Source organism: Mastomys coucha, unplaced genomic scaffold, assembly GCF_008632895.1.
Source record: "Mastomys coucha isolate ucsf_1 unplaced genomic scaffold, UCSF_Mcou_1 pScaffold22, whole genome shotgun sequence".
NCBI classification, from domain to species: Eukaryota; Metazoa; Chordata; class Mammalia; order Rodentia; family Muridae; genus Mastomys; species Mastomys coucha.
This window is the reverse complement of record NW_022196905.1, coordinates 154242060-154253394: the sequence shown is the minus strand read 5'-3', so window position 1 is coordinate 154253394 and position 11335 is coordinate 154242060. Positions and strand designations below refer to the sequence as shown.

At 55.7% G+C, this 11335-nt stretch overlaps 1 protein-coding gene across 1 annotated transcript in view; it reads left to right on the top strand.

Moving 5' to 3' along the window:
- Positions 1 to 3252: 3252 nt before the first annotated feature.
- The window catches only part of Irs2 (insulin receptor substrate 2), a 23439-nt gene continuing 15356 nt past the window's right edge, over positions 3253 to 11335 (top strand). The window contains exon 1 of the mRNA XM_031339024.1: positions 3253 to 7466. Within this exon, the coding sequence (XP_031194884.1) occupies positions 3500 to 7466 (3967 nt within the window). The 5' untranslated portion in view covers positions 3253 to 3499. The remainder of the gene's footprint in view (positions 7467 to 11335) is intronic.

Genomic DNA, 11335 nt, shown 5'->3' with positions numbered 1-11335 from the left:
CCTGTCAGACATATACTGCATAAAGAATTAAAGAAAAACTTTAAAACTATATACTTTTCTCCTATACTAGCCTTTCTACATGAAAAAAAAAATCTGTGATCCATTTTGGTAATAGTATTTATATCATGAATTTTTAACACATTTTACCTATTTATACAATTAAGAACTTAATGAAAATATTTAACCTATTCCTGAAAGGCTATTTTTAATAAAAGAAGCAAAACTGCATGAATCTATATTGAAATAAAAATCCCATATCTTCCTTGGTAAACAGCCACGGCACATATCTTTAATCCTAGCACTCAGGAGGCAGAGGCAGGCAGATCTCTGAGTGAGAGGCTACTCTGGTCTACAGAGTGAGTTCCAGGACAGCCTAGGCTATACAGAGAAACCCTGTCTCAAAAAAAAAAAAAATCAAAACCAACCAGACAAAACCTTATGGTCATTTTTCAGCTGTGAAAGGAAAAGAAGGAGTCTAAGGAAAGATCCAAAGGCAGGAGGAAAAGCCGCAGTCAGGCTGTTTACTGGCAAAAGGCCAGGCACACGGCACCCAGTCCTGTGATCACAGCACGTGCACAGATGTTAGGAGTTGACTAGTCCTGAAAAAGTATGGGAGAACAGTTGGAAAGTCCCAAGATACACAACCGGAGTCCAGTAAATAAGCAGCTTATCTGGCATCAGGAAGGAGAGAAAGCGGGTTGCTCCGAGGGTGGGGGCTCTCTCAGGAGAGTGGGGACCTCTCGCTTTTGCCCTTGAAGCCTCCAAGGCTGAACAACAACCTTGTTGTAAAGAGAGAGGAAGCCACTGACAAAGGCGGTACCTGCCCCTCCCCTGACCCCTCCTGGGCCACTAGCTTGGTGGGTGATTGAGGCAGCACACAGCAGGCCACCTGCCGAAACTGAGCTTCTGACCCCTGGTATGGAACATTAACGCAGCCCCAAGGAAGACAAAGCTGGTGCTGGCCAGGCGCCACTGGGCACAGAACGTCAGCACTCAATGCATTCCTAAAAATCTAATTTTGTATTGAGAGTCAGAGTAAAAAAAGACAGCAAAAATGGTTACCAAAGACGCTTTTTCAAAGAAAAGTATAGGGTACTGACGTCGTGGCCTCTTGTTCTGCGCTATTTCAGGTTACAGAACACACAGGCTCATTTATGTGTCTCATAAAGCGGGATGTAAATTATCACAATCAATAAAAATCGAGCCACATTTTCTTCGAGCTCCAAGATAAAATTCCTGTCATGTTGTTACGTTTCTTCTGCTTAGAGATAGATGCTTGGTGATAGAGACATACAAGCCAGCGACCACAAGATAGTGTGCTTGGTACACAACCACAGCTTGCACATACAGGGGTGTGCGTGCAAGGGTGTGCAGCCACACACATTTGCACACGTTCAGCCACTAACAATGGTATTTACTGATCTTTCATTTTTAAAGAGTGTAATTTAAAATGGAAGACCCAATTCAACACACCCTTTTGAGGTTAGTTTTATGATGATATTTACTACATGGACGGTTTTCCCCCAAGCTTTTGCTACTCACCAATAATCATAATCATAGCCGTATACAGGCTAAAAACAGAGCAGGTCCAATATGCTTGGGCTCGGGTTATCTTGGCACAAAATTCATCATTAGGGTGTTTAAGGCACAGTTTATACAAAGGGTAGAGCACCTATGGTCTTCAGAACCACACTGTGCAATTATTTTTCTTAAACATGTCATTGTAGTTGCAATAATGATTTGTAAATTATGCAGGGCATTCCGGGGCGAACTTCCAGGACTCAAAACAAAATAACCAAGGTTAAATTGTAAGATAAACTCTGGTCATGAATTGTTTCATTTAGATACTTTCTCCCTAGATGGGCAAGGGTTTGTTTTGTTTACGCATCCAGATCAGGATTCCAAGTCCGCCTTCTGTGAACTCGGATCATTGCCCTTCCTAGCGGCCCTCACGCTGTCAGTTAAGAGACATCACAAGCAGGTGCTTATTTGCCCTCGACTTTGAAAGTCACAAAGGCCACGTAGATAGAGAAATTCAAAGCAGCAGTTCAAGGGCATCTTTGGCTTGGCGCTGTGCCCGCGGCCGCGCTCCTAGGTTCGGCGACGCCCGCCCATAGCCCGGGTGCTGGGTGAGCAGGGTTTGGGGCGCGGGCCGGGAGCGTTGAGGGCGCGGGGCGCGGGGAGGACGCCCGCCAGCACCCGCTCTCAGCTCCCCGCTCCCGCCCAGGCCCGCCCTTTCCCGGCACTATGGAAACCGCATTTTCCTACGCCAGCACGCCCTCCTCCTCTCTCCTATTACATCCAGAACAGGCGACTTCCACTTCCCGGGAACCTGACAAGTGAATGGCTCTGATGACGCCCCGGAAAGAGCCCACGGCCGGGGGCGGGGGCGGACGCCTGCGGAGGGTGGGGCGGGTTCCGGGGCGCCCCTCGCTCGGTTCTCCGCCGGGAGAGGGCACCGAGCTGCCATCGACCGGGAGCTCGCGGGCAACGATGCTCGTAAACAAGCCGGGCCGCGCGCCTGCCACCCACAGCGGGCACCGCCCTGCGCCGCGCGCCCACCCCGGCTGCTGGGGTCCGACCGACGCCCCGCACCAGCTCCGACCTCCCGCCCCCGTTCCCGCTCCCGCTCCGCGGCGGAAGCCTGGGGCCAGTTAGTAGGGCGCGAGGCGGGAGCACAAACCCCGCACCCGCCTTTTTCACGGCGGGCTTCCCGCCCTGGGTGGCATCGTCCCCGCCCGCATCCACAACGAGCCCCTGATTAATGAGCCCGGCCCGGCCCCCGCCGAGCCCCGGCCCGGCCTCGGAGGGGGTGAGGGTAGGGGACGGCGGGAAACGCAGCCCGGGGTCGGCCCGTCCCCTCCCCGCGCCTCGCGCTCATTGGCCGAGTTCGCTGTCCGTCGGGGGACGCGGCGCCAATGGGAGGCGGTGGGGCGGGGCGTCCGCGCGAGTGTGTCTGCGTAACGCAGAGTCACGTGTTGTTTTGCTCTTAGTTCAGTCACTCGGTGCGCGATGTGTTACTCACTGTGCGGCGGGGACCGCGACAAGCCCGGGTCGTCGTTGGTGGCAGCAGCGGCAGCAGCGGCCCCAGTGGCGGTGTGGGCCCCGAGTGTCCGGACGCAGACCGGCGTCGCGCAGTGCAGCACGGTGGCAGCAGGCCGGCCGCGCGCGTTCTGAGCTCGGCCCCGCGACTCGGGGACCCCGACTCTCGGCCCAGCCAGCCAGTCCCCGGGCGCCGCCCGAGAGCCCGGGAGGAAGCGGCCGCGGACAGTCGAAGCGGGGAGCGGCCATCGCCCGCGCCGAGCATCCTTCGGAGCGGCGGAGGGCCCTGCGCCACCGAGCCGCGCGCGCCTCCTAGCCCACCGCCTGGGCCCGGGGGACGCGCGCGCGTGGCCGGGCGGCCGGGCGACGGGTGGCGGGGAGCCGCCCCCGCCCGCGCCCCTCGGCCCTCGCCATCCCCTGTTCGCCCAGCCGGGCAGAGAGACCTGAAGCGGCGGCTATGGCTAGCGCGCCCCTGCCTGGGCCCCCCGCGTCGGCGGGCGGGGACGGCCCGAACCTCAATAACAACAACAACAACAACAACCACAGCGTGCGCAAGTGCGGCTACCTGCGCAAGCAGAAGCACGGCCACAAGCGCTTTTTCGTGCTGCGCGGCCCCGGCACGGGCGGCGACGAGGCATCCGCGGCCGGGGGGTCGCCGCCGCAGCCTCCGCGGCTGGAGTACTACGAGAGCGAGAAGAAGTGGAGGAGCAAGGCGGGCGCGCCGAAGCGAGTGATCGCGCTCGACTGCTGTCTGAACATCAACAAGCGCGCGGACGCCAAGCACAAGTACCTGATCGCCCTCTACACCAAGGACGAGTACTTCGCCGTAGCGGCGGAGAACGAACAGGAGCAAGAGGGCTGGTACCGCGCACTCACCGACTTGGTCAGCGAAGGCCGCTCTGGCGATGGGGGCTCGGGCACCTCCGGCGGCTCTTGCAGCGCCTCTCTCCCGGGAGTCCTGGGCGGCTCGGCGGGCGCCGCTGGCTGCGATGACAACTACGGGCTCGTGACGCCCGCCACGGCAGTCTACCGCGAGGTGTGGCAGGTGAACCTGAAGCCTAAGGGACTGGGCCAGAGCAAGAACCTGACTGGTGTATACCGCCTATGCCTGTCTGCGCGCACCATCGGCTTCGTGAAGCTCAACTGCGAACAGCCGTCGGTGACGCTGCAGCTTATGAACATTCGCCGCTGCGGCCACTCCGACAGCTTCTTCTTCATCGAGGTGGGCCGTTCGGCCGTCACCGGTCCCGGCGAGCTGTGGATGCAAGCCGATGACTCGGTGGTGGCGCAGAACATCCACGAGACCATCCTGGAGGCCATGAAAGCACTCAAGGAGCTCTTCGAGTTCCGGCCTCGCAGCAAGAGTCAGTCGTCCGGGTCGTCAGCCACGCACCCCATCAGCGTGCCGGGCGCGCGCCGCCACCACCACCTAGTCAACCTACCCCCTAGCCAGACCGGCCTTGTGCGCCGCTCGCGCACTGACAGCCTGGCGGCCACCCCGCCAGCAGCCAAGTGCACTTCGTGCCGGGTTCGTACGGCCAGCGAGGGAGACGGCGGCGCGGCAGGCGGGGCCGGGACGGCAGGAGGCAGGCCGATGTCGGTGGCAGGGAGCCCCCTGAGTCCCGGGCCGGTGCGCGCGCCCCTTAGCCGCTCGCACACCCTGAGCGCTGGCTGCGGAGGCCGCCCGAGCAAAGTGACTCTGGCGCCAGCAGGGGGAGCCCTGCAACACAGCCGCTCCATGTCCATGCCGGTGGCGCACTCGCCGCCTGCAGCCACCAGCCCAGGCAGCCTGTCCTCCAGCAGTGGGCACGGCTCGGGCTCCTACCCGCTGCCTCCTGGCTCCCACCCGCACCTGCCTCATCCGCTGCACCACCCCCAAGGCCAGCGTCCGTCCAGCGGTAGTGCCTCTGCCTCGGGCTCCCCCAGCGACCCGGGTTTCATGTCCCTTGACGAGTATGGCTCCAGCCCTGGCGACCTGAGAGCCTTCAGTAGCCACAGGAGCAACACACCTGAGTCAATCGCGGAGACCCCGCCAGCCAGAGACGGCAGTGGGGGCGAACTCTATGGGTACATGAGCATGGATAGGCCCCTGAGCCACTGTGGCCGCCCTTACCGTAGGGTCTCAGGGGATGGGGCCCAGGACCTGGATAGAGGACTGAGGAAGAGGACGTATTCCCTAACCACGCCTGCCCGGCAGCGGCAGGTACCTCAGCCTTCCTCCGCCTCCCTAGATGAGTACACTCTCATGAGGGCCACCTTCTCTGGCAGTTCAGGTCGCCTCTGTCCATCTTTCCCTGCGTCCTCTCCCAAAGTGGCCTACAACCCTTACCCAGAGGACTATGGCGACATTGAGATTGGTTCTCACAAGAGTTCCAGCAGTAACCTGGGGGCAGATGATGGCTACATGCCCATGACCCCTGGGGCAGCTCTCAGGAGTGGTGGCTCCACTAGCTGCAAGAGCGATGACTACATGCCCATGAGCCCCACCAGCGTGTCTGCTCCCAAGCAGATCCTGCAGCCACGTTTGGCAGCGGCCTTGCCCCCTTCCGGAGCAGCCGTGCCAGCACCCCCTTCAGGGATGGGCAGGACCTTCCCAGTGAATGGAGGTGGCTACAAAGCCACCTCCCCAGCGGAGAGCTCCCCTGAAGATAGCGGGTATATGCGGATGTGGTGTGGCTCCAAGCTGTCCGTGGAGAACCCAGACTCTAAGCTGCTCCCCAATGGGGACTACCTCAACATGTCCCCCAGCGAGGCAGGCACCGCAGGGACCCCACCCGACTTCTCAGCAGCTTTGCGCGGAGGCGGTGAGGGCCTCAAAGGGGTCCCTGGTCACTGCTACAGTTCTTTGCCCCGCTCTTACAAGGCTCCCTGTTCTTGCAGCGGAGACAATGACCAGTATGTGCTCATGAGCTCCCCTGTGGGCCGGATCTTGGAAGAGGAGAGACTGGAGCCCCAGGCCACCCCAGGGGCTGGCACTTTTGGGGCAGCTGGTGGTAGTCATACCCAGCCTCATCACTCAGCAGTGCCTTCCTCCATGAGGCCAAGCGGCATCGGTGGCCGCCCTGAGGGCTTCCTGGGCCAGCGCTGTCGGGCAGTGCGGCCCACACGCCTGTCGCTAGAAGGACTGCAGACCCTTCCTAGCATGCAAGAGTACCCTCTACCCACAGAGCCCAAGAGCCCTGGCGAGTACATCAACATTGACTTTGGTGAGGCGGGTACCCGTCTGTCTCCGCCTGCCCCCCCACTACTGGCATCCGCGGCCTCATCCTCTTCACTGCTCTCAGCCAGTAGTCCTGCTTCATCCCTGGGTTCAGGTACCCCGGGCACCAGCAGCGACAGCCGGCAGCGCTCTCCGCTCTCTGACTATATGAACCTGGACTTCAGTTCTCCCAAGTCCCCTAAGCCTAGCACCCGCAGTGGGGACACAGTGGGCTCCATGGATGGCCTTCTCTCTCCAGAGGCCTCATCCCCATACCCTCCACTGCCCCCACGTCCTTCCACTTCCCCTTCCTCCTTACAGCAGCCTCTGCCACCTGCCCCGGGAGACCTATACCGCCTGCCTCCAGCATCAGCTGCCATATCCCAGGGTCCCACTGCTGGCTCCTCAATGTCCTCTGAGCCTGGGGATAATGGTGACTATACCGAGATGGCCTTTGGTGTGGCTGCCACCCCGCCACAGCCTATCGCGGCACCCCCAAAGCCAGAAGGTGCCCGAGTGACCAGTCCCACATCGGGCTTGAAGCGGCTAAGTCTCATGGATCAGGTATCTGGGGTGGAGGCCTTCCTTCAAGTCAGTCAGCCCCCTGACCCCCACCGGGGTGCTAAGGTCATCCGTGCAGACCCACAGGGGGGGCGTCGTCGCCACAGTTCAGAGACCTTCTCCTCTACCACCACTGTCACCCCAGTGTCCCCATCCTTTGCCCACAATTCCAAGCGCCACAACTCGGCCTCTGTAGAAAATGTCTCTCTCAGGAAAAGCAGTGAAGGCAGCGGCATCCTGGGAGGAAGTGATGAGCCACCTACATCTCCAGGACAGGCACAGCCCTCCGTGGCTGTTCCCCCAGTGCCACAGGCTAGGCCATGGAACCCCAATCAGCCTGGAGCTTTGATTGGCTGTCCCGGAGGCACCAGTTCTCCCATGCGCAGAGAGACCTCCGTGGGTTTCCAGAACGGCCTCAACTATATCGCCATCGATGTGAGAGGCGAGCAGGGGTCCTTGGCACAGTCTCAGCCGCAGCATCCGCAGCCAGGAGACAAGAACTGGGGCCGGACCCGTAGCCTTGGGGGGCTCCTCGGCACCGTCGGAGGCTCTGGCACTAGCGGAGTGTGTGGGGGTCCAGGCACTGGAGCTTTGCCCTCTGCCAGCACCTATGCAAGCATCGACTTCCTGTCCCATCACTTGAAGGAAGCCACAGTCGTGAAAGGTGAGGCCCTTTGACTTTGAGGATGGGAGGGAGGGTGGAGTATTGGGTGGCTTTGCATGCCACTCTTACTAGTGCTTCCTTGGCTTAATTGCCAACGAGCTGGCTGGGCCTTCTCCCTCTTGGCTACCATGTCTCTGCTGTCTTTCACCAGTAGCTTGGCAGGAATGTCGACTTGGCTTTTGAGTAGAATTGATGTCTTCCCCCATGGTAGGGAGACTTTGACCTTGTTTTAGATACAGCCATCTCTTTCCTGGGTTCTTGTGGTCCTACCCTAACCTTCTGTCTCTGTGTAGGTTCTACAGAGCGGAAAGTTGTTTAGATCTTTACAGTCAAAGGTACTCAAGGCGCCAGCTGCTGGTTCTGTGTGAGTGGCTGGGCTGGTCATTGCTGCTCAGGCTTATTTAAACATACCCAAGAGCCCCTTGGTGTAGTGAGCATGAGTCTCCATGGCTGCTCACATGTAGATTGACAAGCCTGTCCATCAGAGGCACTGTACACAGTCCTCACAAGGGAAATGGTAGTAGTATGGCTTCGATATCCAGATGGCAGCTCTTTTCACCTGTGCGTAACTGGGAGTTTCCTGGAGGTTTTCCTGTCTGTGGATACTAGACGAGTAAACCTCCCAGGATTTCTGGTGCCGCACGACCAGGACCTGGGAAAATGGCATGGTTAATAAGCCTCCGGGTAATGCTGGAGCTGTCCATATGGGCCCACCAGGTAGCAGATCCCTGGGGAGGTTTGAGAACTCCAGAGCCACTGGAAGGTCCTTCCAGGATGGGTGGAGCAAAGGTTGGAGGTTGGCATAGGGACAGGATGGGCCCCCACTTCCCAGAGCACCCCAGACACTAACACTCAGTCGTGTCTCAGGATCAGAGATTGAAAGAGGCTGTGAAAGATGAATGTACGGTCTTTTTCAGGAACAGTGGGTCTGGAGGGTGGCCAGCACTGTCCCCCCACCCCTTACCAAGCATCCATGAGCGTAGAGATGGTATTGGTGTGTGGCTCACGAAGGAAGCTTCCTGTGTCTTAGAAATGGCTGGGGTGTGCAGGGGGTCAAGGGAGCTGGAGTGCTCAGTTCTGTTCCTGTCTGTGTTTCTACATGAGGTTGCCAGCAGGGCAGACAGACTGTATGCCGTAGTGGAGCCAGTGGTGTGGTCTGGAATCAAGGTGTAGTGGACTGGGTCTCAAAGGGATGTGCATACTTTTGGTTCTAAAAGGAAGCAGGCTAGTTGAATGCTACCTACATTGAGACTGTGTGCTCTAGTATATCTGGGGCCATTAACTCATTGGATCCAGGCTTACAGCTTGGGACAGATCCTGGCAAATTGTAGGGTGATAGATGAAAAGCTAATTCTTCTTAGAATTACAACTGGAACAGAGGAAGAGAGGTGCCTAGAAATTACCAGTAATACAGCACTTCAACAGCTAGTTAAATCCATGGGAAGTTGGCAAAATGTGTCTTCCGTGGTGAATCTCTCAGCTGAAGGTCACTTTGTCAAGGTCTTATTAAACAGTACAAATTTGTAGTGCTAGGGAGTTGAGGATAGCTACACCACAGGCCATACAAACACAATAGTGTGTGACTGAATTGGGGAATTCTGTCTGTCCACCTCACCCACACACTTAGCAACTTCCATGTCCGTGGTAGGGAACTGGAGTAAACATGCAGAATTGAGGTTGGGTGGGTGGTCTCCTACTTGGGGAACATGGTCTGAAGTCCATGTTTTGAAGCTTGAGGCCTGTGTTATAATCACTACATTCAGAAAAGGGATTCCCTGGCAGATCAGAAAGAATGCTGACCTGCAGGAGTAAGTTTGTTTAGACACCTGGCTCATCTACTCCTGCTTAAGGTTTCCCACAAGGATAAAATTCCTACCAGTCTTTGAGATTCACACATGTGAATTCTAAATGGCTCTCCAAACAAGCAGACAAGGGGGCATTTTGGTTACTGTTATTCTGAATTCTGTGGGTATCATGTTAAAAACTCCTTTCTAAAAGGGGGTATTTTAAAGGGAAAACACATAACTAAAATTCATCTACTGTGCCAAAGCCACATGTTCAAGGGGAGGCATGCAAGCCAAATTAGATTTCTAGCAAATTGATTTGAGCAGAGAGCAGCCTCAGAGTTGGGGGAAGTGCGCATGCCATCTTAGCTTGCTGAGCTGGGCCCTTGATATCTGATGAGCCACAAAGGACCATTGGGAATCCCAGGATGGACATCTTTTTGTGTATAGCTCATGTGCAGGTAGCATTGGTGATGTGCGCAGATTATATGTCCTCTGCAGAGTGGTGTGTTCTGAGAGCGTGGTTTGTAGAAGCATGAGTTTGAAGCTGAAATGCAGAATGTCCTTTCTGCTTACCAGGCTCTGCCCAGGCTTAGCAGTGCCCTGTGCCTCCTTCCATCCTGAGCTGCTCACTCATTCTCCTGGGACAGACCCATTACATGGGCATGGAATAATTGAGCTCAATCTGGGCAGTATGTAGTACACAAGTTACATAGACACAAAGTCCTGGCAGGGTCCCATATCAACTGCAGTTGACTTGGAAGTGGGGAGGTGGGTTTCTTAAACTGCTGATGAAGAAGCTAGTAACTGCCAGGTATGCGTGCCTGTGAACAAAGTCTGACTAATCTCTTAGAATTGTTGTCTTGGTGGGAACTGAAGATTACTTGGGTTAGCTATGTTTTAAAACTACTCACATAAGACTATGCACATTTTTTCTCAATAGGGCTGGATTGGTATGGTCCTCTGCTATGGTTCTCCTTCAGAGAGGGATTCTCATTCCGTGGGTTTATAAAGTGTAAGAATCTGATTAGATAAATAAGTACTGTGGGAAACACCTACATTTAGTTCTGTTTGATCGAAAGTCTGTCCACACGTCCAGTTTCCTCAAGATTGGCAAGTGAGTGAGGTGTTTGCATAGAGCTTGATTTAGCCTAGAAAGTTATGCCTTTGCAAGTGCTTCATGCCCAGAGCCAGGGCAGTAGCCATGCCAGCCTCTTCTCTCCCAGTGGGTGCCACCTGGGCATGGTGCTGTGCAGGGTGGCTCCCACCTCCTAAGGAAGAAGCAGCTGAAGTGCTAAAGAAAGCTCTCAGGCTTTGGTGAATGAAAGTCACGTGGCCAGTTCTGCTTCCTTTATTGAAAGAAAACCCTTTACTGAAGTATTTGGAGAAGGAAGGAGGGTGGGGCCAGGAAGCCAGGGTGGTTGCTAATCTTCTCCAGAGAACCACATACCCTTGTTGTCAGCAGTTGATTCCAGTCCTTTCCCTGCTGGGTCACAAGGGGAGGAAAAAAAAGGGTGTCCTGAGCTCGCACAGGGGAAGTGCTAAGAAAACAGCCGCTCCATGCTTTCAGGAATGTGAGGGTACTTCTGAAAATAAGCACTCTTAAATTAAAAATTAGTAAATAAAAGCCGAACGATCGGGCAGTACACGGAGACTGGAGACTGTGCCAACCGCTTATCTTCCCTGCCCCATTGTTGGCTGTGTTCCTTTCTCTAAGAACCACACCTCCTTTCTTTAAGAATCCAGCCAGGTGGGTAGCTCGGTCTTAAAGCAAGAAGAAGAGAGCAGCAAAACAAAATGAGAAGAGATTCATTCAAGTTACATGGTTACAGAACAGGGAAAAACAGACCTGCTGTCTGCCCTGGCTTCAAAGCACACTTTATATCCCCTCTGCGATGTCTTCAGGTATTAAGAGCTGTTGACAAGGTGAGGATGTATAATTAGAAAATACATTTTAGAAAACTGACTCCTAATGTTGGAAGCTGTAATCTTAACAGCCAAGCCCTTAAATTTCCGATGTTTAATTAGCCAGCATTCTGTTCATCAGAGATTCGGTTCTGTTTGTTGATTTTACTGGTGGGGCGG